Source organism: Canis lupus, chromosome 12 (assembly GCF_003254725.2).
Source record: "Canis lupus dingo isolate Sandy chromosome 12, ASM325472v2, whole genome shotgun sequence".
Classification (NCBI taxonomy): Eukaryota; Metazoa; Chordata; class Mammalia; order Carnivora; family Canidae; genus Canis; species Canis lupus.
Window position 1 is genome coordinate 22,484,512 of NC_064254.1, and position 24,791 is coordinate 22,509,302.

Here is a 24,791-nt window from a genome sequence, read left to right on the forward strand (position 1 = left end):
GCTACCCAAAAAAGCATTTTAGAGTCAGGCTATTTAAAATCCCATGGTAGATATTAGACAAGGTTACTTGGGTTACTATTTTCTGGCATATTTGAAGGCTACCACTGGTAGAATATCTATTCTGTTCCAGCTTGGCTCTTTTGCATTATGCCATCCCCCAATCCTTACTACTTATCTAGAGGGCAGCTGTTCTCATCTACATTTATAAATGATGAAACTGAAGTTCCAGAAGGTTAAGTGACTAGTCTAAAAACTCCACAGCTAAAGGTCAGAAGCAGTCCAGCCCTGGCAGCCCTGGCAGCCCAGTCCGAGCCCTGCTGTCTCCAGAGTACAAGGGCTACCCTAATAGTCTCTTGTAAATTCTGGGCATCAGTCCTGAATGGGATAAACAATAAGATTATATCAATAGGCAGATAAAAATACCAACAAGCACATGCAAACTACTAGGTCACCAGGGCAGCACAGACTCATTACTAAAGACTGTGGAAGGAGCCAGGAGAGCTGTGGGTATAAATAGGATGATGTCAAGGAAAACTTTTACCCTTTCTCTTAAGAATTTAAAAAGTCCACAAGAAGGAGATAACATGTTGAAGTGATTGGCCGTAGGCAAGTTACTCATCTTGGTTGCACTTACGTTTACTCCTCTGTAAAGTAATAATAATCCTAAAGCCTATCTCATGTCATTGGTGTAAGAATTAAAGGAGTAAATGCATCATAGCCCCTAAAGTCACCTATTATTTTAGGAATGTTTTAGTTGTTACTACCTGCTAACTTTCCCTTTAAGCTCAGGGACCTTTTTTGAAAGTGCCATTTGGAGTTCTAAAGGAAAACTTGTTAAGAACAGAAATTGCAACCAGTGCTTGAAATTAATGAATGCTTTTAAAGACTCATTATACATATATGTATTTCTTCAGACACACTTGGTTTTATAGGGTTTTTAATTGAAATTTTAATTAAAATTAGGAGTTAACTTATAGAATGGTATTTATTAATCTCATCATAATGGATGCTTTATTTTTATTATTTAACTTGACTTTTAAGATTACCATGAACAATAAATTTGCCTTAGCTTTGTTTTGCTACCACTAGGCATTAATAGGTTCTGTATGTTGAAATGACTATGCCTGAACTACTTTAAAGGGCTGTTGGGAAAAACAAACAGCAGCAACAAAACCTCTTTGTCTATGTATATCATAAGACAGAGGCAGAATTTAAGTTACTGTTTATAAAAGTGAATGTAGAATGCCTAGGACCACAGATGATAAAAATTCACCAAAATTCTTATGTACCAATTCTGCTTGCCTTATTATTACATGTTAATTGTAAATATACTTCTTTAAAAAATGATTATCTTTTTTTCCTAATTATTATGAACCTTTCGTATTAATAGTATTGTAACAGGATCTGATGTAACAGTCATGAACCAGTTTTTGTAGAAACTGATTAAAAGTTGACTTATTTTAGGGTAAAATTGTTTCCTTTTCCAATATTGCCATATCTTCCTCATACCCCAAATCAAAATGCCACCTTCTTTAATTCAAAATTCTTTGCCATAAAATGTCTTCATATTTTAAACTCCAAGCATTTCCAAAGAGGCCTGTTGTCTGCACTCACCATACTCCTACATTGTGTGGCAGTTCACTCATCATGATGACAGTTTTATCAGAAAAACACAAGTGTTTTGTCTTATCATGATACTAACATTGATAAGACAAAACACATAGACATTTTCAATCAATATGTACAAATCAAATTATAAATTGGATACCCAAAAAATTAAATAAATAAAAATAAATTGGATACCCTCATTTGATATTGTCATGTGAAAATCTGGAACATATTTAGTAAATATGGTCCACAAATTTGACTGAGAGAGAGCTTTATAAGCTTTTTTTTTTTCTTTTTAAATCTTATGGTTTCTATAAAAGCTACTTTAAACATAAGTTTCACTGAAGTTGTTGGCTTCCGAGTACCATCTCTAATCAGACTTGAAGACTATCTGACTTTTGATCTCAGCTCAAGCCTTGATCAATCTCTGTTCTCCATCCTGTATTCATTCCTGGATCCTCATCTCCAGATACAGTTATTTAATTCTCTCAGCTAGTTCTTCTGATAGTTACTACGTTCTCTTACATAATGTGATTATACTATGAATGTTCACTTTATCACTTTTAGATTTTATCTCTTGACTCTATAGTATGATAATTGAAGGGTTACATTTCCTATTCACCCATATCTACTTGCCCTCCTAGTTGCCATTCACCCAGTACAGTTTTATCACAATTATTTGTTCAAGGAGAAGTCTCAGTTCACATTATTGAAACTATGTCAGAATTGATCATTGATGAGCCATGGAGTCATTTATAATATGCTTCCTTTTTATATAATGAAGTTAATAATGACCATTTGGTTTTGGTTTTTTCATTGTCTTTGTTTCTTATTTATCTATTGCTATTTTTTTTTCCAGTTGATTCTACAGATTTCTTAGCACATGAACAACTTTTCCAAATGCTCATTTACTACCAGTAATCTGTCATGTCCCATCCAGACTAGCAGATCTTTAACTTGAAGCACTGCTGGGGTCCTGCAATTTCCCATACCCCTGGGTAGTTTGAGCCACAATTTCTTAAGTATCATTTAATCCCATTTTGCCTTCTTTTTTTTTTCAAGTCCTAGTTTTTCTCTTATGTTTGCTCAAGAACAATTTCCATCAGTATGGAATTTTAAAATTTATATTTTTATAAAAATGTTTTAAAAATATAATTTATAAATATAAATATAAAATGTATAATTTTAGGTGATTAATGGCTTAACCGGGGATGGGAACTCTAAATCGAATCATCTTTCCTCCAACTTTGAAAGACACTGCCTGGCAATCAAAATTACTGTTGTTTGAGAAGTCTCAAACAATTGTTATTCACATTCTTATGTAACTTTTTTTCTCTTTCTGGAAACTTCTAAGGTTTCTCTTCCATCCCCTGCTATTCTAAAATTTATTATGTTTCTAGGTGTAGGCTTTTTAAAAATGTATTGTTCTAGGCAATCCAAATCTATATTTCAATTCTGGGACATTTTCTTATTTATTCTTGGATCATTTCCTCTCTTCAGTTGTCTCTATTCTCTCTCTCTCTCTCTCTCTCTCAGGTTCTTACTAACTAGGTTTCTGCTCCCATTGTATTTTTTTTTTCTTCTGATTTTCTATTTGGGGCCGAGTGGCATTGTACTGCCTGGGGGATTTTCCTCAGTTGTTTATTCTAACACATCTATTACAACTTCTTTTTAAAATTTTGCTATCAAATATTTTGAATGTCTTCTACTTGTACCATTTTCAATGCATCCTGTTTGTGTTTTATAGATGCATCATTTTCTCTTTTTCTTTGAAGATATTAATTATAGTATTTCTGTGTCTCTGTTTTTATATGTATTCTTCTCTGTGCAATGTCTGTTTCCTCCAGGTGCCTGTTTCCTGTTTTGTTTTGGTCTCTGTTTTGCATCTAAGCTTTTAAGCTTTTATAAGCCATCTTCTAACTTTCTTCAGATGTCTGCTGATCTTATGCTGTGAATTTGTTAAAAAATGAGGGACTCTAATGCTTATTGGAAATTGCATGGGAAATATTTATCAACAGCTGAGTTTACAAGAGAGTGATTGGCTGGAGTCTTGACAGTTTTATTGAAAGTTGCCTGGATGTCAGTAAAATAGCTCTTTTATTTAGGGCTGTTCAGTGTTTCCGGAGAATAATTTCTACATTGAATATATACAGTTGGATGTCTTGCTGTTACCTAAAGTGATATCACAATATTGTTTTCTGATTTACCAAAGCAAGATAATTTCTCCAGTTGCAACATATATTTCAGTACCATTATCTTCTCAGTTTCCTGAGCTCAACACCTGAAAGCTGTTTATATTTCAGAATCTATACTTGTCCTTTATGACATGCCAATATTCTGGTTCTCCCTTCTTGTTACCAGCTCAATATTTTTATCCTTTATTCCAATTTATACACTGGTTTGGGCTCTTACCACCTTATTCCAATTATTTTACTCATCACAGTAAATTTGGTTGCTCATCCTTCAAGTCTATATTACAAATAGCTACTGGAAAAAAATCACCCCAAAACATCTTTTTATGATAATTTATCTGAATTTGGTTGGGGGGGGGATTCCTATGCAAACTCTGCTTTGCTTTCAAGACTTTCCCCACTCGTTCATTAGTCTCCTATATAACTTCATCAGCTAAATATGTTTTCTTTGTTCAACCAAAACATGGCCATTTTTATTTCCTTTTTATTCACATATGTTTCTTCTCCCCCCACAAACTGTTCCACACCTTTTTGTATTTGAACTTCTGGGTTGTCTGGTCTCTGTCAAAATACAGCTAACTTCTACTTGTCTCCAGGAATTTTCTCCTATGTCATAACTAACTATCATAACTAACTATTCATTCCTTTATTTGCTGTTTCTTATGAATTTTGTATTGATATTTTCAATGGGGTTGAAAATTCCTTTAGTGATTCACTTTGTATCATTTATTTTAAGTCAGCCTGGTGGCCCACACATCTGTACAAAAAGAGCACTTAGTGAATTATTCTTCTTCTACCATGTATTCAATAAGTACACTGTATAAAGCTCAGTATATCAGAATAATAAGGTTCTTAAGTTTTACACTATTATTTATGATATTTTGTGTATTTAAATTCATACTCTACATTCTTTTAGTATTTCATCTGCTTTTGTTATTGTGTCTCCTCTATAACGAGTAAGTTCCTTCATGGTAAAGAATGTCTCTGTCTCCTTTCTCCTTTATTAACTCCTATTATATCATGTATAGTATTTGGTACAGAGCATATTAGCAATTCCTTTTTTGGTTCAGTGACTCTGTAGGTTAGATTATCTAAATTTTTACAAATCAGGTTTGAAATTGTATATGAAATTTCATCTGTCCCCTCTAAACTATAGAAGTTTCATAACTTAAACTGTATAGTTTCACAACTATAAAGTAGTTACAAACTTTAATTTCCTAGAGATTATATTTTATATTAAAAGATTTTATTTGGCATTCTGACTGGCACGGCTTTTGAGGCTAAATTTACTAGTTCCCTGTCCACTGCGTGCAGCAAAGTAAGCATAAAGTGCCCTTTATGGACCGGGGCTACTGCCCACAGATCCTCTCTCTGTCCACAAGCCCTGGCATCCCAAAGTGCACTTACTGAGTAAGCCACAGAGATAAGATGAATGTATTACCAACGACCTAGCTTGCATTTTAACATGCTAGAACTATAAGGAATGATAGGATTGTGCTAGTATTTTGGAAACTGAGGCCCAAGCTTGTGTAGGTAGAGAACTCAATAAAAGCCAAGTCTCTCAACTTTTCCACTGATACCTTCTGCCAGGATATTAGATATGAAATACAATGTTTTCTATACCATAAAATCTTAGTAGGCAGAGATGCAGAATGCACAGCAGGCTTTTCTTTGGACTTCTAGAAAGTAATGTCAGAAATTATGGGTGGGTTCAAAGCCAGGACTTGAGTTGCTTTGTTATTTAGGATATGAAAATGGGAGTAGGGAAATAAAGGTACTACAAGAATTTAATGATTGAAGATGTTCTAAATAATGGTAGCCAGGGAAAATGAACAAAAATACTCTTCCTGTTGATGTTAAATGACACATTTTTCTTAGTGGAGGTATATATTGTCATTAATCTTCTGATAGAAAAATTGAAATTTTCCTATTTTGATTCTTTTTCAGCTACATGTGGTCATTTGAAAAAGCTCACCTCAGCATGGTTCAGATAATCACAGGACAACTTGTTGAGTCCTTTGATGAAGAATTTAGAACTCTCTATGCCAGATCCTGTGTCCCCAATTCATTTGCTCAGGAAGAATCAGCAAGGGTGAAACATGGCAAAACACTCTGGGAGAATGGCACCTACCAGCGTTCACTTTCTTCATTAGCTTCCGTTTCGAGCCAAAGAAACCTTTTTGGCAGACAAGACAAAATTCATAAGCTAGAATCTAGTTATTTCAAAAACAGAGGAATATATACTCTAAATGAACATGACAAATATAGCATAAGAAATCATGGATACAAGCCTCATTTTATTCCAAACTTTAATGGCCCAAATACAGTCCGTCAGTATCAATCCAGTCAGATAAATGAAAATTGGAAGAGGCATAGTTATGCTGGGGAACAGCCAGAAACAGCACCATACCTGCTGCTTAACAGGGTTCTGAATCGAAACATTAATCCTCCAGGTAATTGGAAAAAGCCTTCAGATAGTCTTAGTGTGGCCTCCTCATCACGAGGAGGCTATGCAAGCCACCGTAACACACCTGCCCAGAGTTTTGCTGATCGGCTTGCCCAGAGAAAAACAACAAATCTTGCAGAAAGGAACTCAAATGTGCGGAGATCTTTCAACGGGACGGATAATCATATTCGCTTTTTGCAGCAAAGAATGCCAACCCTTGAACATACCACAAAGTCATTCTTGCGTAACTGGAGAATTGAATCCTACTTAAATGATCATTCAGAAGCTGTACCTGATTCAAATGGATCGGCTCTAGGTGACCGGTTTGAGGGCTATGATAGTTCTGAAAATTTGAAAGCCAATGCCCATTACACTCATTCTCGGCTTCGTTCCTCTTTTGTGTTTAAACCAACATTACCTGAACAGGAAGAAGTTAACAGTTGTACAACTGGCTCCTCAAATTCAACAGTCATTGGTTCCCAGGGAAGTGACACACCTAAAGAGGTTCCGGACACCCCTACGAGTGTACAGCATACGACAGACAAACCTGTGCCAGAATCAGCCCCTAAGCTCCCATTGCAGTCAGAGGCACCAAAAATGCACACCTTGCAGGTTCCCGAAAACCACTCAGCAGTCTTAAATCAAACTACAAATGGCCATACAGACTCAAACAACTATTTATATACATCCTTGTGTGTAAATAAGCAGACAGAAAATCTGAAGAATCAACAAAATGAGAATCTGCTCAAAAGGCGAAGTTTCCCATTCTTTGATCACTCAAAAGCCAATTTAGATCACGGACATAGTAAGCATTATGTCTATAGTACACTTACCAGGAATCGAGTTAGACAACCAGAAAAACCCAAAGAGGATTTGTTGAAAAGTTCTAAAAGCATGCACAATGTGACCCAGAGCATAGAAGAGGACAGGGAGGTCATCAAGAGAGAACCTCCAAGTGGCCCTACTGCCAAGTCAATTTCCATTGCCGCTTTGCTTGATATGAATAAAGATGAACCTAGCAAAGAACTCACTTCAAAGAAGGAAGTTAAAGGTTCTCCAAGTTTCTTGAAAAAGGGATCTCAGAAGTTAAGGTCATTACTTAGCCTTACCCCAGAGAAGAAAGAAAATCTATCCAAAAATAAAGCACCTGCCTTTTATAGAATGTGTAGTAGTTCTGACACTTTAGTTTCTGAGTCTGAAGATAATCAAAAACCAAAAAAATCAGAACCAAAAATGGATTCATCTCCTAGAAGAAAGCGTTCTTCCTCATCAAATTCTCAAGGCAGTATTCACAAGAGTAAGGAAGATGTAACGGTTAGCTCACCTCAGGGGATGAATTCTCCACCCGATGAAAGTAGTAAAAGAATGCCTTCTCCAGGTCCAGTTGAAAACAAGTTCTTGGAAAGAGCAGGAGATGCCTCTGCCCCTAGATTTAACACTGAACAGATCCAATACCGAGATTCAAAGGAGATTAATACAGTTCTTGCTCCTGAAAGAAAACCAGCTTCTTCTCCAAGGCCTAAACCCAATGAGCTTCTAAGATCTCATTCAACCGACAGGCGCATTTACAGTCGCTTCGAGCCATTCTATAAGATCGAAAGTTCTATTCAGCCAGCAAGCAACGTACCAAATACTGGTGTGCACCGCCCAGAAATAAAATCCACAACTGTGGGCAATAGTTATGGCAGGTCCAGCCCGATGCTTAATTACAACACTGGTGTTTATCACTCATACCAGCCAAATGAAAACAAGTTCCGAGGATTTATGCAGAAGTTTGGAAACTTTATACACAAAAATAAATGAAATAGGATAATTTCAAATAGTTGTTAAAACACAAATGACTATAGCTATAAATATTTCTCCAAAGAATATTGTGGACAGTTTTTGTAACATGCCAATAGATTTTTGTAGGGAAGAGAGTTTGTGGTACGACATGTTTACCACTGTACTGATATACAGTGAAGTTGAAGTTGCTCTGTGTGATAAAGTTAGTTGTGCTTAATTACAATGTAAATGGAATGTCTCTATATACATGATTTTTAAATGGTAATGGCAAAAAATGTAATATTTTCTTCAGACTCAAGATATTCTTAAGTCTCAAATAGAAACTTTAGTGGAGAGACAATGTATGGATTTTAAGCATTTATTCTGAAGTCTTTCCTTTTAAAAAAGGATCATAGTACTATCAGTGGCCCTCTATAACATATCTTTGTGGGTTTTCATATCTCCAAATTATGAGAAAATAGGACAAAGCCTCTTTGGGTTTTAATTCCCTTTAAACTCTATAGAATAAGTTATGTTTTATTAATATTTCATTAATTTTCCTATGAAGCATATACAACTGGTCGGGCAGCAACAGTGCAGTTTAAACCATGTAGCTCAGCATATCTTTAATTTTGACTGAGGTGTTTGCAAAGGATCAGCCTCATGTAGTACATGGTAGAAATTTATTTTCCTAATTTTGTGAAAACCATACACGTTGTCCTTCTTTCTATTCTGGACCAAGGGAGCCCATACCTCACTCATCAGTGAGCTGCTGAACTTTCATAGTCATTCCTTCCCTGAAATTAGAGCAAGCAGCAGATAATTTAGGAAACCTGAGTTATACCTCTCTTTCTAAGATAAAAAAAAAAAAAAAAGCTTTTAGAAATGTAAACTTCTATGTAATTTTTTATCTTAGATCAGTATGACAATGCTTAGGTGTTTTGCTTGCAAAAGTCCTTGCTCTTTTTCACGCTGGGCCAAATATACTGTGAGTGCATAGTGTTTGCATGAAAAGTACTGTGATGAACATGAGAAGTGCTATCTAGCCTAATTCTTTCATGACCATAGACAGTTGAAAGTTTTAAATCTCTCCATATCTTAACTTGATGATGATATTTAGATCATAAGATGCCCTTTTGACCTTCTTAGAGTAATTAAAGTCCCACATGCATTAAAGAGACTTTACCTTGGTTTTGCTTCATCCACAAAGGACAGAATTCAAGAAATAATGTGTCATTTGAGAGGTGTGAAGGGTTTCTATAACGCTTTAAATATATTATTTAACACCTTCTAAGTTATAATATGGGGCAGTATGTTGTTTCAAAAATTCAAGATTCAGTCAAATAATATCCATGTCATTAAATAAAACAAGAGCATTAAAATATCAATCATTAAGATACTTTTTCTGTAGTGGTTAAACACCATGATAACATGACAAGAGAAAACATAATAGTAGGGAAAAGAAAACCTAACATTTAGCTGAGCACATGTATAGACCAGGTCTTGAGCTAGAACCTATAGTTCCCACAGTTAATATCTGCTGTGCTGGTTGACCTGTGACAATGAAAAAGGGAAAGGAGCTACAGATTTAACTTGTATCTATGCTAGGGAAAGCAGCCCATTAGGTTAGAAAGCTAGGCAGGGAATGAAGCTCAGTGTTAAATATATAACCTTGTTAAATATTCACAATAGCCCTGTGAAGTCAGTAGCTCCTTTTTGCAAATGAGAAAACTAATCCTTTGAGAAGTTACATAACTTTCCAGGAGTCACACAGTTCTTCATTGGTAGAACTAGGTTTGAACACAAAATTGGTTTTAAATGCAAAGGCCTCTTTTTATTACTAAACAACACCATACTTTGCTGGCTCCTACTCCACTATGATTGAGGGAACTTCTGAATGTTCTCTCTCTTTTGCTCTATCTTTACAAATTGCAGAAATCTTGCAGTAACATAGCCACTTTATCACACTTTATAAACAAATCCAGAATATAAACTCAGTTTAACATCATTCATAAAAGAAGGTTTTAAAACTCCCATTATAACATAGGAATCCCCAACTACTACAACATGGGATTTTACTGTTTTGGAAAGCTACAGGTAACAGATTGAAAATTTTGCAGACTTTCTAATAAGTGAATAGCATACAAATAAAACTTTGAGAGAGAAAACTTATCTTTCATAGGAAAAGTAGTCACATCTACCAAAGTTTTGCATTAAAAAAAATAATAACCATGGGAATGTGCATTTGCCTATCATCCAGTAAGGAATTAAGTTGCATTGAAACAATCTGATTGTTAGTGGATTATTTTTTAGAATTCTAGAAATTGTATCATCTTCATATATTAGTATCAACTTTTAAAAAGCATTAGAATTGGAGTCCAGTGAATGAAAGAGAATTTTCCTTTTGCTCTTAGAACAATTCACTTTTTAAATTCTGGATCATGGTCCTTTACCCACTTGCCAAAGACAGAACCCACAGTTACCCAAACCAGATTGACTTTAATATTAACCATTCTTTGTCTGTTAGATGGGACATTTTTCAGGTGTAAGGGGATAATGGGCCGCTCTGAAAGTGGAAGTCCTAAGATGTAGAACAAGATAACTTTGAAGCTGAAATTACATAGACTAGTTTTAATCATTTTTAAATTACAAGCAAAAAGCCTGTTGCCTTTTTACAGCAACTGCTACCATTTCTGGAAGCAGACAGCTTTTAAATAGTTGCTGAATTGCTCCTCTCCCTAGTCGCATTGAGAAGTGCAGGATGCTTTGTTTCAGGATGCTGTGACAGGTAGCTTCAGCTTTTGTACAGATTTATTCTCTTCTGACTTTTGTCTTTATTTTCCTTTTATTTATTTATTTTTCACTTCAGAAACATCTGTATATCAGAATCTTTGTGTAGTAACTTTCCCAAGTTTCTGGGGCTGAGAAATTCCTCAGGGTGAAGGCTGAGCAAGCACATAACACTTCAAATAATTTACTCAAGAGTTTAAGTTTTAAACAGACTTCACAAATGTAATCATTTCAAGCAAAATACTTTTGTTTTCTCCCCATATTAATATTGGTGGAAAGATAATGACACTTAGGTGTACTTTCATATTAAAGGTTGGTAAGGCAGTTTTTACTCTCTACGTAATATATTAGTTTGTAAGCAGAAACTCAAGAAAGTAAGTATGAATTCAAATAGGTCTTGGCAGATACCTTTACAGTAGTTTTAAGTGCCTATATTCTGAACATGCTGGTATCTCTCTATTAGAATGATTGGGATTAGCCATAATTCTAATGTGGCATATTGAGTAATGGGTATATGTTGGCAGTCTACTTTTATGGAAGCAAGTATCTCGTTTAATCAAGATGACATCTAGTGTGATCCAGATAAGCAAGGAAGAAGTTGAACTCTGGCTACATTCAACATTAACTTTACTCAAGATTATCTAGTTATTCAACTATTATTCCAAAGATTTGTCATGAAAGACAAATATGACTCAATGTGACTATGGCTAAGGGAAATAAGTAAATCATTTATTTCACATTAACCATGTCTGATACTGTTTCTTAAAAAGTTTATTTTAATATTTAGTTTGGTTCTAGCATATTTAAAATGAAAAGGATGAAATTATAAACCAAAGAGTCATTTTTTATATATCTAAATGTTATCAAAGAAATATTCTTCCAAAGTAGCTTGTTTTTAGATCTAATAAATGAATATTAAATAATTTTGTACAAACATCAATATATTGTAAGTCGTTTTTTATCTTCATACTCTGCATTTCTCCATTTAAATACATGCTTTTACTTACTTTTATATGATTTACATCATGCATATTTTTAATATTTATGAATTTTGAAATAAAGTCAAACACTTCGTTTTACTTTTGATTAGCAATTATATTTCATACAATATTTATCCATATTTGATAGCCAGTGACAGTATTCTTCCCTTAAACAACAATATCCTATACACATTGTCTTCATTATTACTTTAAATTAATTTAAATTAATTTACTTTAAATTCATTACTTTAAATTCATCAATTTAATTTTTAATAACTTGGGATGTTGAAAATTAGGACAATTTTGCTAAAAAAAAAGAAAAACCTGATAGCTGTCTTTTGTATAACTTTGTAGCATTTACTTTGAATAAAATATTCTAAAAATGCATCTGTAGTAGATCAGTTAGTGACATTAAACAACCTAAAGTTATTTAAAATTCAAAATATGTTTTTCCTAGAAAAAAAATCCCTTATCTCACACAGGATATATATATCTCTTATATAATCCCTTATATATCACAGAGTAAGATGCAGTTGAAATGCTGTGTATTGGGAATTAAATAGTGTCATTTTAAAGACAAATGTAATTTTTAAGTAGGTAAGTATAATTTTAAGAAAAAAACTTGATTTCTTTTTTCCATTTACTATAAATACAGATGTTTAAAAAGCCCTGTTTCACAATGGGATGGTGAGGAAAATAAGTAAAGTTTTACTTTTGTGACCATCCTAGAGGAAACCCACAACTAGGCTCTGTTGATTTAAGGAGTCAAAGACCAATCAAAGGTAGCTGGACATAAGATAAAAGAGAATTGAAGGGAGTAGGTGTGTGTCCTGCCTATGGGAAATAATTACATGCTGTTTTAACAATCTGGCTCTTTTTTTGGGGGGGGGTGGTCACACATCTGCCTTTATTGTGAGCAGCAGGTAGGACATTTGCAACAATAGTAAAAAAAAAATGGTTTACAAAGCAGGTATTCAGTGAAGCCACCTAGTTGAAAGCCTTGGGAGTTCATACATACATGCCAATCTAGAGCAACAGGAAGAAGATTCCAAAGTCAATGAAGATCAAGGCCACCAAGGAGATGAGGCACTCTAGCTATCCCAAGTGCGGTTGGTGGAAGTAACCTCATAAACAGAAATAGATAGTGAAGAACATGCTAATGATCACCACAGTCAGATGGGGGAAGACAGCAAGGCTGGTGTATCTGGCCTCCAGCTCTATTTTGCCATGTGTGGAGTCATCCACGGTGCTGCCTCCAGCTCTATTTTGCCATGCGTGGCAAAATCTCTATTTTGCCATGCATGGAGTCATCCACAGTGCTGCCACTGGAATCCAATCTAGCTCATTTTTTATCTAACATACTGGGAACCTACTTTGTTCCAAATATGTAGGTTATAGTAGATTCTTTTTTATTTTAAGATCTTATTTATTTCAGAAAGAGCACCAGCATGAGCACAGGGAGAGGCAGAAGGAGAAGCAAACTCCCCACTGAGCAAGGAGCCTACACAGGGCTTGATGCCAGGACACTGAGATCATGACTGAGCCACCCAGGTGCCCTTATAGTAGACTTGATGTAAGGAAGAAAAGAGAATGTCTGCATAATCAGAAGCTGTAGCAAATCTTCATGAGTGTTTTAAGAATAGCCCAAACAAATAGCAAAAATGTGTATGCTACCCGAAGCCTATTTGTCCAAATTTGTGCTTTGATATACTCCTAATGCTTACCAAAGTACACAGAAGAGATGCCTAATAAATATTCTATGTGGATATCCAGTCATTTCCTTAACTACAGTTACATAAATATATATACTACTAATATCCATACATTAAAATATGCATTTTGTATTAAAAAAACATGAATGAGTTAATGCAACATGGGTCCTAGTTTAAATTTCAGCCACATTACCCTAGGATCTTGTCATCTTTATAGATCCAACAGGGCTAGTCTTCTGAGGACAATTTTTTTTTTTTTTTTTTTTTTTAAGGAAAGAAAGCCCCTGGTGAAGAATATATCCTAAAGGAAAATGGAGTAGAGCTATTCAAATTCAGTTGAAAGACAGTTGGCACACAAGGGAAGGAAATGGTTACTGTGTGTAAAGTCATTCAAATCGGCAATCAATGTAGGTCAGCTACACTGCCAGTGGAAGAGTGGCTTCTCTAAATTCTACATGGCTGGTGCATAGGGAGTCAGGTGTTGGGCCACCACCATGGACATCCACACCATGATCCTCAGCACAGCTTCCTGTATGCAACAGCAGCCTCTCTGCTAATGTTAAAATGTTACAGCAATGACTGCAGACTGCTGAGCAGCAAGTAGGTACATCTACCACTTTTGGTGTGAGCAGTAATTGGCAGTATTATCACAGAGGGCCAGAGCAGTGAAGAATAGGTACCATGAGGAAGCCAAGCTAGTAAGTCTCTCTAGGGACTCCTAGAACATATGTGGTAAAAAAATAAGGGAAGGTGGACACCCCACCAGGACATATTTAGATGGGAACTTACTGTTCCCTTATTCTTACTGAATGCGAATGGCTTGGGAAGTACAAGTTGCAGCTGTAACAGAGCCACAAGAAAACACAAAACATTGTGACAAAATTCCCAAAATCAATTTGACAGAATAGTTCCCACGATTTTGCTTTAATTAGAAAGAGGTAAATGGGGGGGGGGGGGTACAAATAACCCCAAACAAAACGAAACCAAGAACATTTAATCAGGGACTTATTTTAAAGAAAAACTTTCAGGGTCTATCCTGACATTAACACATTTTGTCTCTAAACTTTTCTCTAGCTATGGGAATAAAGATTTTTCACAATCTCTCTGTGTCTCAGGTATCAGGCTCATTTGATTAGATTTAATAGACCACATTTGGGATCCCTGGGTGGCGCAGCAGTTTAGCGCCTGCCTTTGGCCCGGGGTGCGATCCTGGAGACCCGGGATCGAGTCCCACATCGGGCTCCCGGTGCAAGGAGCCTGCTTCTCCCTCTGCCTGTGTCTCTGCCTCTCTCTCTCTCTCTGTGACTATCATAAAAAAATAAAAATTAAAAAAATAATAGACCACATTTTTAAAAGAAGGTTCTTTTAGGTTGTGAGAGGGAGTGTTTTTTGGTTTATTCATTTGATTGGTTTACAAACTATCAAAATTTTGAGTTCACTACTAAGGCTAAGTAAGTTAGATACTCTTAAATCAAAATAAGCATTTTTGTTAGTAAGAGTCTATCGGAAAGCTTAGACTTAGTGTTTTTATAACTGGGGTGCCAACTGGAAGAAAGCCAACCTCAAAATGGTAAATTAGTAAATGTCTTTTTGTTGTTGTTGTCTTACTGAGGACCAATGCCCAGGAAATAGTCTTTCAAATTGCTTTGAAGAACTGCTCTGAAAATTTCTAGCTACAGGGGGTTATATATACAAAAAGGGGAAAAGGAGACATACATGCTTGTAAGCAGTTCTCCCAATATGTGCGTGTCCCAAGGTATAATTTGTAGTAGTTGTAAAACTAGGGTTTTCTGATTTCTTCATCAAATACCTATGTTTTAATCATAGCTAATTATTCAAAAGTACTGTCTGCATGCCTCTATTTAACTGGTTTTCTGGTTCTTTCTGTTTTTGTATCTCCTTGAGGTCACCTGAGACAGTCACAGAAAGCTGGTATCCGTCGCCTACTGCAGTTTTCATGCATGATCCCTCTTTTTGGCAACTGCAACCTATGGCAGGCAATGGTGACCAAATATCTCTTTGTCCCAGGGCATTAGGAAGGTTCATTCAGTTATCCTGATATACGAGGCAAATATCTCCTAGAAAGGAAAACTATCTATAAACTTTTACATTTGCTAAAGTTTATGAATTTTATAGCCTGAGGTATTTTGTTGTGTCTAGGCATAAACTGTCAAACTTTATACAGAAATGTATATATTATTTATAGCATCTAGATATTTGACCATTAGCTTAGGCAAGTCTGAGTACACCAGTGCACACAAGTTAATTTGTACTGTGTGTTAGCAGTAAAAAGGCTGACATCTTAGCCAGAACCATTAGAATAGATTTAAAACCAAGAATTTCAGAACCAAGCCATTGAGCTAAAATTTTCCTGAGACTGGGTGTTGGGTCACTTAAGGCTGATATTTGGTATGATTGGCATGTTCCAGCAGAGTAGAGCCCTTTGACTTAAGCTACTCTGAGAGTCATCCAGATAAATCTGTCTCATATCTGGAATAAATTTTCACCAAAAGTCTTTGTAGTGTGGGTACAATTTAACATTCCCCCTTTTGATAAGATTTTTTTTTTTCTTAGAATAACATCACATATCAACCTTACTCCCTCCTAGCTGGAGTTTAACTGGATCTTAGGTAAGAAATGTGTTTCACATCTCATGAACCAGTCTTCATCTTGAGACTAGTTCAGTTAAACAGTTGTCTTAATTTAAGAGGTGGTCCTACAGTTGGACTCTCATTGAGCAAGCAAGTAATTAATAGAGGCATTTCCAGTGGAAAGAAAAGAAAAACACAGGTTAATAGAGCAAATTATAAACCCAGTGTCTGAGTCCTACTTTCTATCCGTAAGACCAAGTCTAGATGTCAGGCTCAAAGCATCTTCAGATGGAGTAAGGCAGGCAGTGCAGTCTGACAGATTTTCCTGGTTCACTTGGAATATCTCTGGTGATTTTTCTGAGTGGCCAACAAGTATGATGATTGTCTAAATATGACTGTTGTGACAATTTTTCTGAAGTTGACTTCAAATTTTCTAGCTTCAGTCTAAAGTTCTCACTGATTCTAAGTCAGAAGAACAGAAGAAAATGGGAAATCTTAGTTTGGAGAATCATAGCCAGATATTGGAGGAAACCAGAATAATTCAGAATCCAGCCCAATTTTATAGGCAAACAACAAACACTCAGAGACCATCAGAGCTAGAATCTAACATACACAAAATTATGTTACTAAAACAATTTTTCTCTTAGAAATCACTCTCATTTCCACTGAAGATTGCCAAATTAAAACCACTTTGTCTGTAAATAAGTCCAGTCTTAAAAATCTTGTCCTAATTATTTACACAATGCCAGCAAGAATAGGAATTGTCCACATAGATCCTTTCAAATCTGTGTTGCTGCAAGAATTTTGAATTGAGTTTTTAATAGCCCCTTGAGACTAAGAAGCCAAGCCAAATACTTGCCATCAGATTTGCCTGTAATACCTATAGATTTGGGTTACTTCTTTTCTTCTTGAGGTCCCCGAAATATTCTGATGTTCACACCTGCCAGGAAGTGACCTTCCTTATTCACTTGGTAAGGCTCCCTGGAACCCTGTCAGCAGTATCAGGCTGATTTTTCCAAGGGGCTTCATTGGCTCCATAAAATCAACTTTAGTTCCTCAAAGCAGTCTAGTCATCTCTGAGTCTATGTATGTCTCTCTCAAAAATGACATTCCAGTCAAAGCCTTGGTAATATAAGTGATGTTTCCAATGATGTCCTGTTAGGAGAACAAATTCTTATTGAACTCGTGCAAATAACTATAACTGCCTTGGAAGTAAGAGTACTTACTGAGAGTTTCCAAATCCTCTAAATCATGGGTAGCTTAAGAGAAAGTTTCCTTAAATCTGGAAGAGCAAACATTATAGAACTAGTAAATGTTTCAAACAAAAGTCCGTTCACTACTGTGTTACTAATTCTTGTTCTGTTTGAATCCAGTTTCCCACTAGTTCTGGCAACTCCTTACCCAGATTAGTTTTATAACCGTAAGGGTATCAGATACCTGCATGTGTCATAAGTCTTTCCATGAATCTCCTTGAAGCTGAAACACATTTGTAAGAGTTTCAGGGTAAAAACAATAATGGTAAGTGAAAAAAGATTCAAAAATGGCTATGGTTAGAGATCTGATGAGAGTTCATTTTAAGGCAGTTGACAAGGAAATCTGGCTATTTCTGTGACACACACCATTTCAATAATTAGACTTACAAGTGATAATATTATACCAAAACATATCAAAACTTGAGAAATTTCATGTAATATCTAGAACAATTATATTAGTAGCATTCACTCATATAATCTAAGAAGTTTTATCATTTATCTGACAATGCTTCCCAAATAATTTAACATATCAATAAACAAGACTAATGAGTCAAAGACTTCACTTAAAATATAAATTTTGTGAAGTTTGTCAAAATATCAAAGTTTTAAAGAACATGCCTAAATAAGATTATAGATCAAAACTTAATATTTAATAATGCTTATCTATTTAACCAAGGTAGCAATAAAAGATTCCTTTTATTTTTGCAATAAAAGATTCTAGAGGCAAATATAGAAATTACAAGTTGTTGGCAAAATTTAGCTCTTTTAATATAAGATTCAGTTTTCTTAAGTGGTCAAAGATTTCATAAAGACAAAACAGAAACTTTGTTTTTCTAGGTGATAACATTAAAGGTTAAGAAACTTTGTTTATAATTTCACATTAAGAGTAGACCAATAGTCTAAGAAAACTTTGTCATTTTAACAGAGAAAAACCAAATTCCAATCTTATACCAGTGTACTTTTGACATTAAAACTCATTTTATATAAATTAATTCTAATCTTAGCCACTACTGATCATATATAAAATTACTTTCCAAAGATTTCCTTCTTTTTTTTTTTCAAAGATTTCCTTCTTAAGAACTTTCTACAACTTGTTTTTTTCTTTTCTTTCTTTTTTTGACTTCTCTCTCTCTCTCTCTCTCTCTCTCTCTCTTTTTTTACATTTAGATTTGTCCTGTGTTTTCCCTATTTAAATAGTCTCACTTTTGGACAAAATAATGTTCGTCTTCCTCAACAAAAATGCATTCCTATTCCTCATGCCTTTTGTTTTTTATACCAAAAGCATGTATCCCACTTTCCTTGCATAGAGTTGTTTTCCTTATTATGTTCATTAATCTTAATTACATTTACTAGAATTCTTAACTCTTGGGAACCTCAGTTTCTAGTGGAAACTAAAGTAGTAAGCAATTATGAGCCTGTGGTTCCAGTATTCTTTAGATGAACAATTTACAAATACATTTAGTAATTTTTAGAAATACATGCCTTCTCTATAGTATATGTTTCAACATGGCACAAAATGTTTATTAATAGACCCAAATACCTTTAGTTTCTGTATGACAGAAAGTCAAAGGTAGATAAACCTACGTTAGTAATTAATGTTTCAGTATTTTATCTTATTTGAAAATGATCTAGATATTTAATGACTATCCATCATGTAACTTTGCAAAACTCTAAGCTTTTAAGTTACACAAACAAAAAAAAAAGTAGGGGAAAATACTTGAAGTAGACACAAATATTGGTGACAAATTTTAAAGCTTTTATATCTATTTTAATTCACTTGTTATTAATAGAAAATTTGAGATGCTTATCAGCTATCATCTTTAAATTATCTTTTTTTCAGGGATGCTGGGTGGCTCAGTGGTTGAGCATATGCTTTTGGCTCAGGGCATGATTCTAGAGTCCCGGAATCAAGTCCCACATCGGGCTCCCTGCATGGAGCCTGCTTCACCCTCTGCCTCCATCTCTGCCTCTCTCTCTTTGTGTCTCTCATGAATAAATAAAATCTTTAAAAAAAATTATCTTTCTTGCTGACAAATTCTCTAACAGAGGTAACACGAGCTTATTTGACTTTGAGTAAACATAGGTAGGATACAAGTATATTGAATGTTGACAGTTCTAAAAACAAAAACAAACTTGTTTTAAGTAAACCAACAAACTTCAATTAGTTTTAGGGTTTTGTTTTGTTTTGTTTTGTTTTTTTAAGATTAATCCTAAGTCATGTGAACTGAAAACTTACTAGGGCTAATTCTATTATATTTCTGAGAAGTTAATGCATACAAATGCTTAATTTTCTGTAAGCCAATTAGAACTCTTTTACAAATTACTTTTTTTGGCAATACTATCCAGAAGTGGAAAATACCACAAATCTACAATACAGACACTCTCAAGCAGAAGTCTTATTGTTTTTCAATTTTTTAACCATAAGATGGGTATGATAATACAGAACACATGAGTTTACAACACAACAACTGGATCCAAACTGGGGTTTTTCGGCAGATAGAATAAGTTAAGGACACTTCCTCAGATGGTTAAAGCTCTTCGTTTTAATATTTGTGAGAAAGACATTTCATATTTATATTATCTTTGGTAAGTAAACTTTCTCAGAAGCTGTGGGCTAGATTTTGAGCAGGCATGTTTCTATACTCATTTGAATTTTTAAAAGCCCTCTTTTTCCTTTTCCTTTTTTTTTTTTTTTTTCTTCCAATTCAGGAATAGGGATAATTTAGATAAGAGTTACCAGAGAGGTTACAAACCTTGACCTAAATAAGGGAGGTTTGGAGATTCTGAAAAGGACAGGTTGAAGTACTTTGAATTGTTTTTGGGGCCATAGGTCTAGTTTTGCAAAGATTTGTAAGATTAAGACAGTTGCTTTGAATCCCTCAAGGAATTGGGTGACAATTTAAATAATATCACAGGTTTATCTACCCATCCAACTACATTATCCTCAACTTCCTTTTTTTTCCATTTGGGTGTATAGTTCTAACTTTAATTTAGGGGAGAAGACCTAAAAGAAACCATCAGGCTTTGAATTTCAGCTTCTAATCTGGCCAACTTTTGACTATAAAGCCACCATGGGTTTAGCATGGTGAGGAGAAGGAGGCTTTGATTTTAATACCTCACTCCTGGCAACTCATTTAAAGGATAAAAAGAAGGTGGAATAAAAGGAAATACTTCTTCAGGAGTTGATGATTTTAAGCTCAATTTTGTCACTATTTCAGAAAGGTTCTTATTAGTTTCTTGCATGCATAGTATGTGGCCAGTGTTTTTTTTTTTAGAAGCTTCTAAATACCAATCAAAATATGCCTCCCACTCCAGTTGTTGAATTTCTTGATTTTCTTGGCTGGCTTTCTTGAGTTGGGTGGGTAAATCCAAGGTATTTCAAAAGATCCCCGGTTAGGCTATTTGAACATTAGAATCATCCTTAATATAATTTTCTCATTTATTTAGAAGCTTGCAAATATATGATCCATGTGTGTTAAACATGAATCCCCTGGAATGTTGAAAGTGTTACTCATCCTGTTTTTCTGGTTGTAATGGTTTATCTCATTCCTAGTGGGTTTAAATGCTTGGTACTACCTAAGGGGTTTTAGGTGTGGACCAGTGTTCTGATTAAAGTGACCTTGTACCTCCAGGTCTCATCCTGGAGTTGGTTGATGGTATTTGTGTCTCAGTGTTTCTTTCCATTAAGTCGGGCTAAAACGAAAGTGTTCAGAATGATGAGCAAAAGTTTCTTATATGTATCCCTCCATAGAGAAACCAAATTATCTGTATTGTAAATGGGGATCCCTACGAGACCACTACAGGGTGTAAGATTAACCTCTACACTCTCCAATGAGAGGAGCTCCTGTCCCTTGTCTTTGAATTTCTTCAGATTCTCATTTATGCCATTGTAGCATCGAGTATTCAAATTGGCAAAATTCTGAAGAATTTTTAATTTCTGAGATAAAAATTTTGTCCCTTAATAGACTTGCAACCTGTGTTCTACACAGCACGGCACCCCTTTCTGAAGTACGCAGGAAGAAGGGACAAAGGATGGAACAGGAACCTGTGTTAAGTACAAAATGGGGCTCTTTCCTGACTGCAGGAGAAAGAAATAAAGGTTAAGACCTGAAATATGGTTCATATGCAGAATGGCACCTTTTCCTAACTTTGCAGAAGAAAGAAAAATAACAACAATGAATAAAGCTCTGGATCATCTATCAAGTGGGGAGCCCTGGATCTCAGGAAGAACTTACCCAGTCCATTGTACTCAATGTAAAGACACATTTGGGCACAAGAACCAGTACCAAAGCTCTGTTTCCTGGTGGAGTCCATATGAGAAAGTGGTGTTTGTTTTGGGGTCCCTTTGTGGTTGCCACACTGTCAACTGAAAGAAAGCCAACCTCAAAATAGGTTAGTAAATACTTTATCAGTTGTCTTACTGAGGACCATAGCCTAGGAAGCAGTCTTTCAGATTGCTCTGAAGAACTGCTCCAAAGCTTGTTAGCAACGGGGGGTGGGGGGGGGGGGGGGTTATACATACAAAAAGGAGAAGTGGGGATACATGCTTACAAGCAATTCTCCAAATAGTTCTGTGTCATAAGGTATAATTTGTTACAGTTATAAAAATGAGGGTTTTCTGATTTCCACCTAGACACAAGAAAAACCCTTAGGTCATCTTAATACATTATGATTTTGTCATATCTGATTATTCAAAAGTACTGCCTGCATGCCTCTGCTTAACTGGTTTTCTGGTTCTTCCTGTTTTTATATCTCCTTGTGGTCACTTGAGACACTCACAGAAGGCTGGCATCAGTTACCTACTGCAGTTTTCATGCACATGGGAGTCTAAACTTGGTTTGATGTTTTATTGTTATCCCTCAAGCAGAATATAATACTGCTTTTTTAAAGAGAAGAGAAAATTCTGTTATATATTTTGCTAATTCAACAACAACAACAAAAAACAATGTGTATTGAGCTTTGCAAAGAATTTTTTTTAAACGTGTTTTATGAGATTCAGAGTTAAACATTTGTTGTATCAAGTGCTTTCACAGTGCTTGGCACAAGGGAGGGTCTATAAGCACTAATCTCATTTGATTTCCAGAGGGAAAACTTGAGAATATTTTGCATTCCAATCATGATAAGATGAAAGACTTTGTTTTAAAATAAAATTAGATAAAAATGGAAGGAAGAACAGAGGGAAAGTGAAAAGCTGAATATACTTCTGACAAACCACGTATTGGCACTGAACATCTTTGTGCTTGATTTCCTTTATTATAATGAAAATAATAATATTTGGTATTTCATAAAAGTCTTTGAATATGAAAGACATTTACCATGTGATTTGAGGGCCCTTGAAAAAAGGGCACAGGTAAATATTTGCATAGTAGGACCAGCATTTTTTAAATGTGTTTTCTTGGATGAAGGCGATAATAACTTTTAAACTCTTGGCAGTATTTTTCCAGTGAACTCCAAGTTCGACAAAGAGGTTGATTTTCAGATGTTGGGAATTAGAACTTTAAACATGTGAAGGTAAAGAAAATATTTAAATATCATCTAGCTTGGGATCCCTGGGTGGCGCAGCGGTTTAGCGCCTGCCTTTGGCCCAGGGCGCGATCCTGGAGACCCGGGATCGAATCCCACGTCGGGCTCCCGGTGCATGGAGCCTGCTTCTCCCTCTGCCTGTGTCTCTGCCTCTCTCTCTTTCTCTCTGTGTGTGTGTGACTATCGTAAATAAATAAAAATTTTAAAAATAAATAAATAAATAAATAAATAATAAATATCATCTAGCTTGAAATGTTTCTGAGCAAGTTACAAGAAATAGAAAACCAGAGGTCACAGATTCGCTAGAGCAGAATGACTGGGAGGTGGGGCAGGCCGGTGGGCGGCAGGTAGGCGGCAGGTGGGCGGCAGGTGGGCGGCAGCAGGTGGGTCACAGGTGCTGTGCCAGTGTCAGCTTGCGACACGTGTTCCCTCCCAGCCTTTCTGTGACTTTCATGAAGTAACAGCCTTTCCATTTGTCAAAGTGATAGAATCCCATTTACTTTTATTAGATTCCTAAATGCAATGGTTTAGAGATTGTGAGATGTCTTAATGTACAGCGAACCTGAGAAGTCAGTTTTAAGTGCTCTTTGTCTCATGTCAGGGAATCTTAAGAATGTTTGGGATTCTCACAGACCACGTGCTACGATAGCAATACACCTTAGTTTGGTTAAGTGGCAAAACCTGTTTTTAAACTGTGGCAACTGATCATGATCCTTATCCACACTAAATTATGGATTTTTAGATTAGTTACTTACTTTTCTACATCGGGCTCCATTATTGACTTATCCAAATTCAAATTTATTTTTTTCTTTAAAATCATTTTAATAACCTGACAGTGATTCAAAATAAGGAAAGAAGCTTCAAACTGGTTACCTTAAGGGGGATGCTACCATGATTGCCTCACACAAATGTGATCAAAGGCAACAATGACACAGGATTCCGAAGAGCAAGGGGGTAAGAAGGCTTCAGGGCTCACAGATTGAAGATCTTGGTTTCAAGAAGTCTCAGGGGATCAGGAGACAGAAGAGACATGAAATTTAAGGGACCCTCAGAGCACAGGGTTTAGTTGCTGGGTCATGAGCACCTTGGCGTATTTCTTGATGGTAATTCAGTGTCGAGAATATTTGTCATCTGGAGAGAGCCCAGCAGGAAGAGCCAAGGAGGTCTGTTGTCCCACCGGGTCAGGCTTCTTCAGTGTAAAGACATCATCTCCATGCTGTTGAGATGATACTGCAGAAACATGACTATACTGAAGCCAGATGTTGTGATTAAGTCCACAGTTCCTTCTGACTCAACTTTTATTTTTTTTTAAAGGTTTTGTTTGTTTGTTTGTTTTCATAATATTTCTCCATATGGAATCACCAAAATCTATTTGTAGGTAAATTTTTTCATGTACTCAACAAATTATTTTTTCTGTGCCTGGATATTTGTCTTTATTTCTTCCTATGTCAGAGTAATACTGAAATAGGACCAGTTGCACTTTAATTCAATATGCATAATATTAAATTACCTAGCAGACACCAAATACCATCTTCCACATTATGGAGTACAGATCTCAAGGATTATAACATACATTTGTGGAAATTATGTACACACAAAAGAACAATTATAGAAGGCTAGAGACTATAACACAATGTGTAAGTTTATATGTATGTTCATTTTATCAAGTTTTATGGTTCTTAAATGTATTACTGTAAATGAATATCTATCAAATCACCCCCAAACTGTTGTTTGTCACTTTTTAGATAATCTATATGGCTTAGCAGCAAGAACTTAGTGGTACACAGTTGTTCCTTATTTATTACGTTTATTTGATCAGAACAGGTTTGAGGCTTGAAATAAAGTATCACTATGTTGAGGTGACAGTAAAAAAAGTTGTACGGTGGGACTGTATTCAAATTTATCATTTATCTGGATTCTTCTATATAAAAA

The 24,791-nt window shown here is 35.4% G+C and overlaps 1 protein-coding gene and 1 pseudogene across 3 annotated transcripts in view; one reads left to right on the top strand and one right to left on the bottom strand.

The window, feature by feature from the left end:
* The window catches only part of FAM83B (family with sequence similarity 83 member B), an 85,541-nt gene extending 73,801 nt beyond the window's left edge, over window positions 1–11,740 (top strand). For all 3 annotated transcript variants that reach the window (XM_025419073.3, XM_049092196.1, XM_025419074.3), the window contains exon 5: window positions 5,748–11,740. In XM_025419073.3, coding sequence (XP_025274858.1) covers window positions 5,748–8,049 — 2,302 coding nt within the window. In that variant the 3' untranslated portion in view covers window positions 8,050–11,740. The remainder of the gene's footprint in view (window positions 1–5,747) is intronic.
* Window positions 11,741–23,907: 12,167 nt separating this feature from the next.
* On the bottom strand, window positions 23,908–24,101 carry LOC112641230 (H/ACA ribonucleoprotein complex subunit 3-like; annotated as a pseudogene).
* Between the last annotated feature and the right edge of the window lie 690 nt (window positions 24,102–24,791).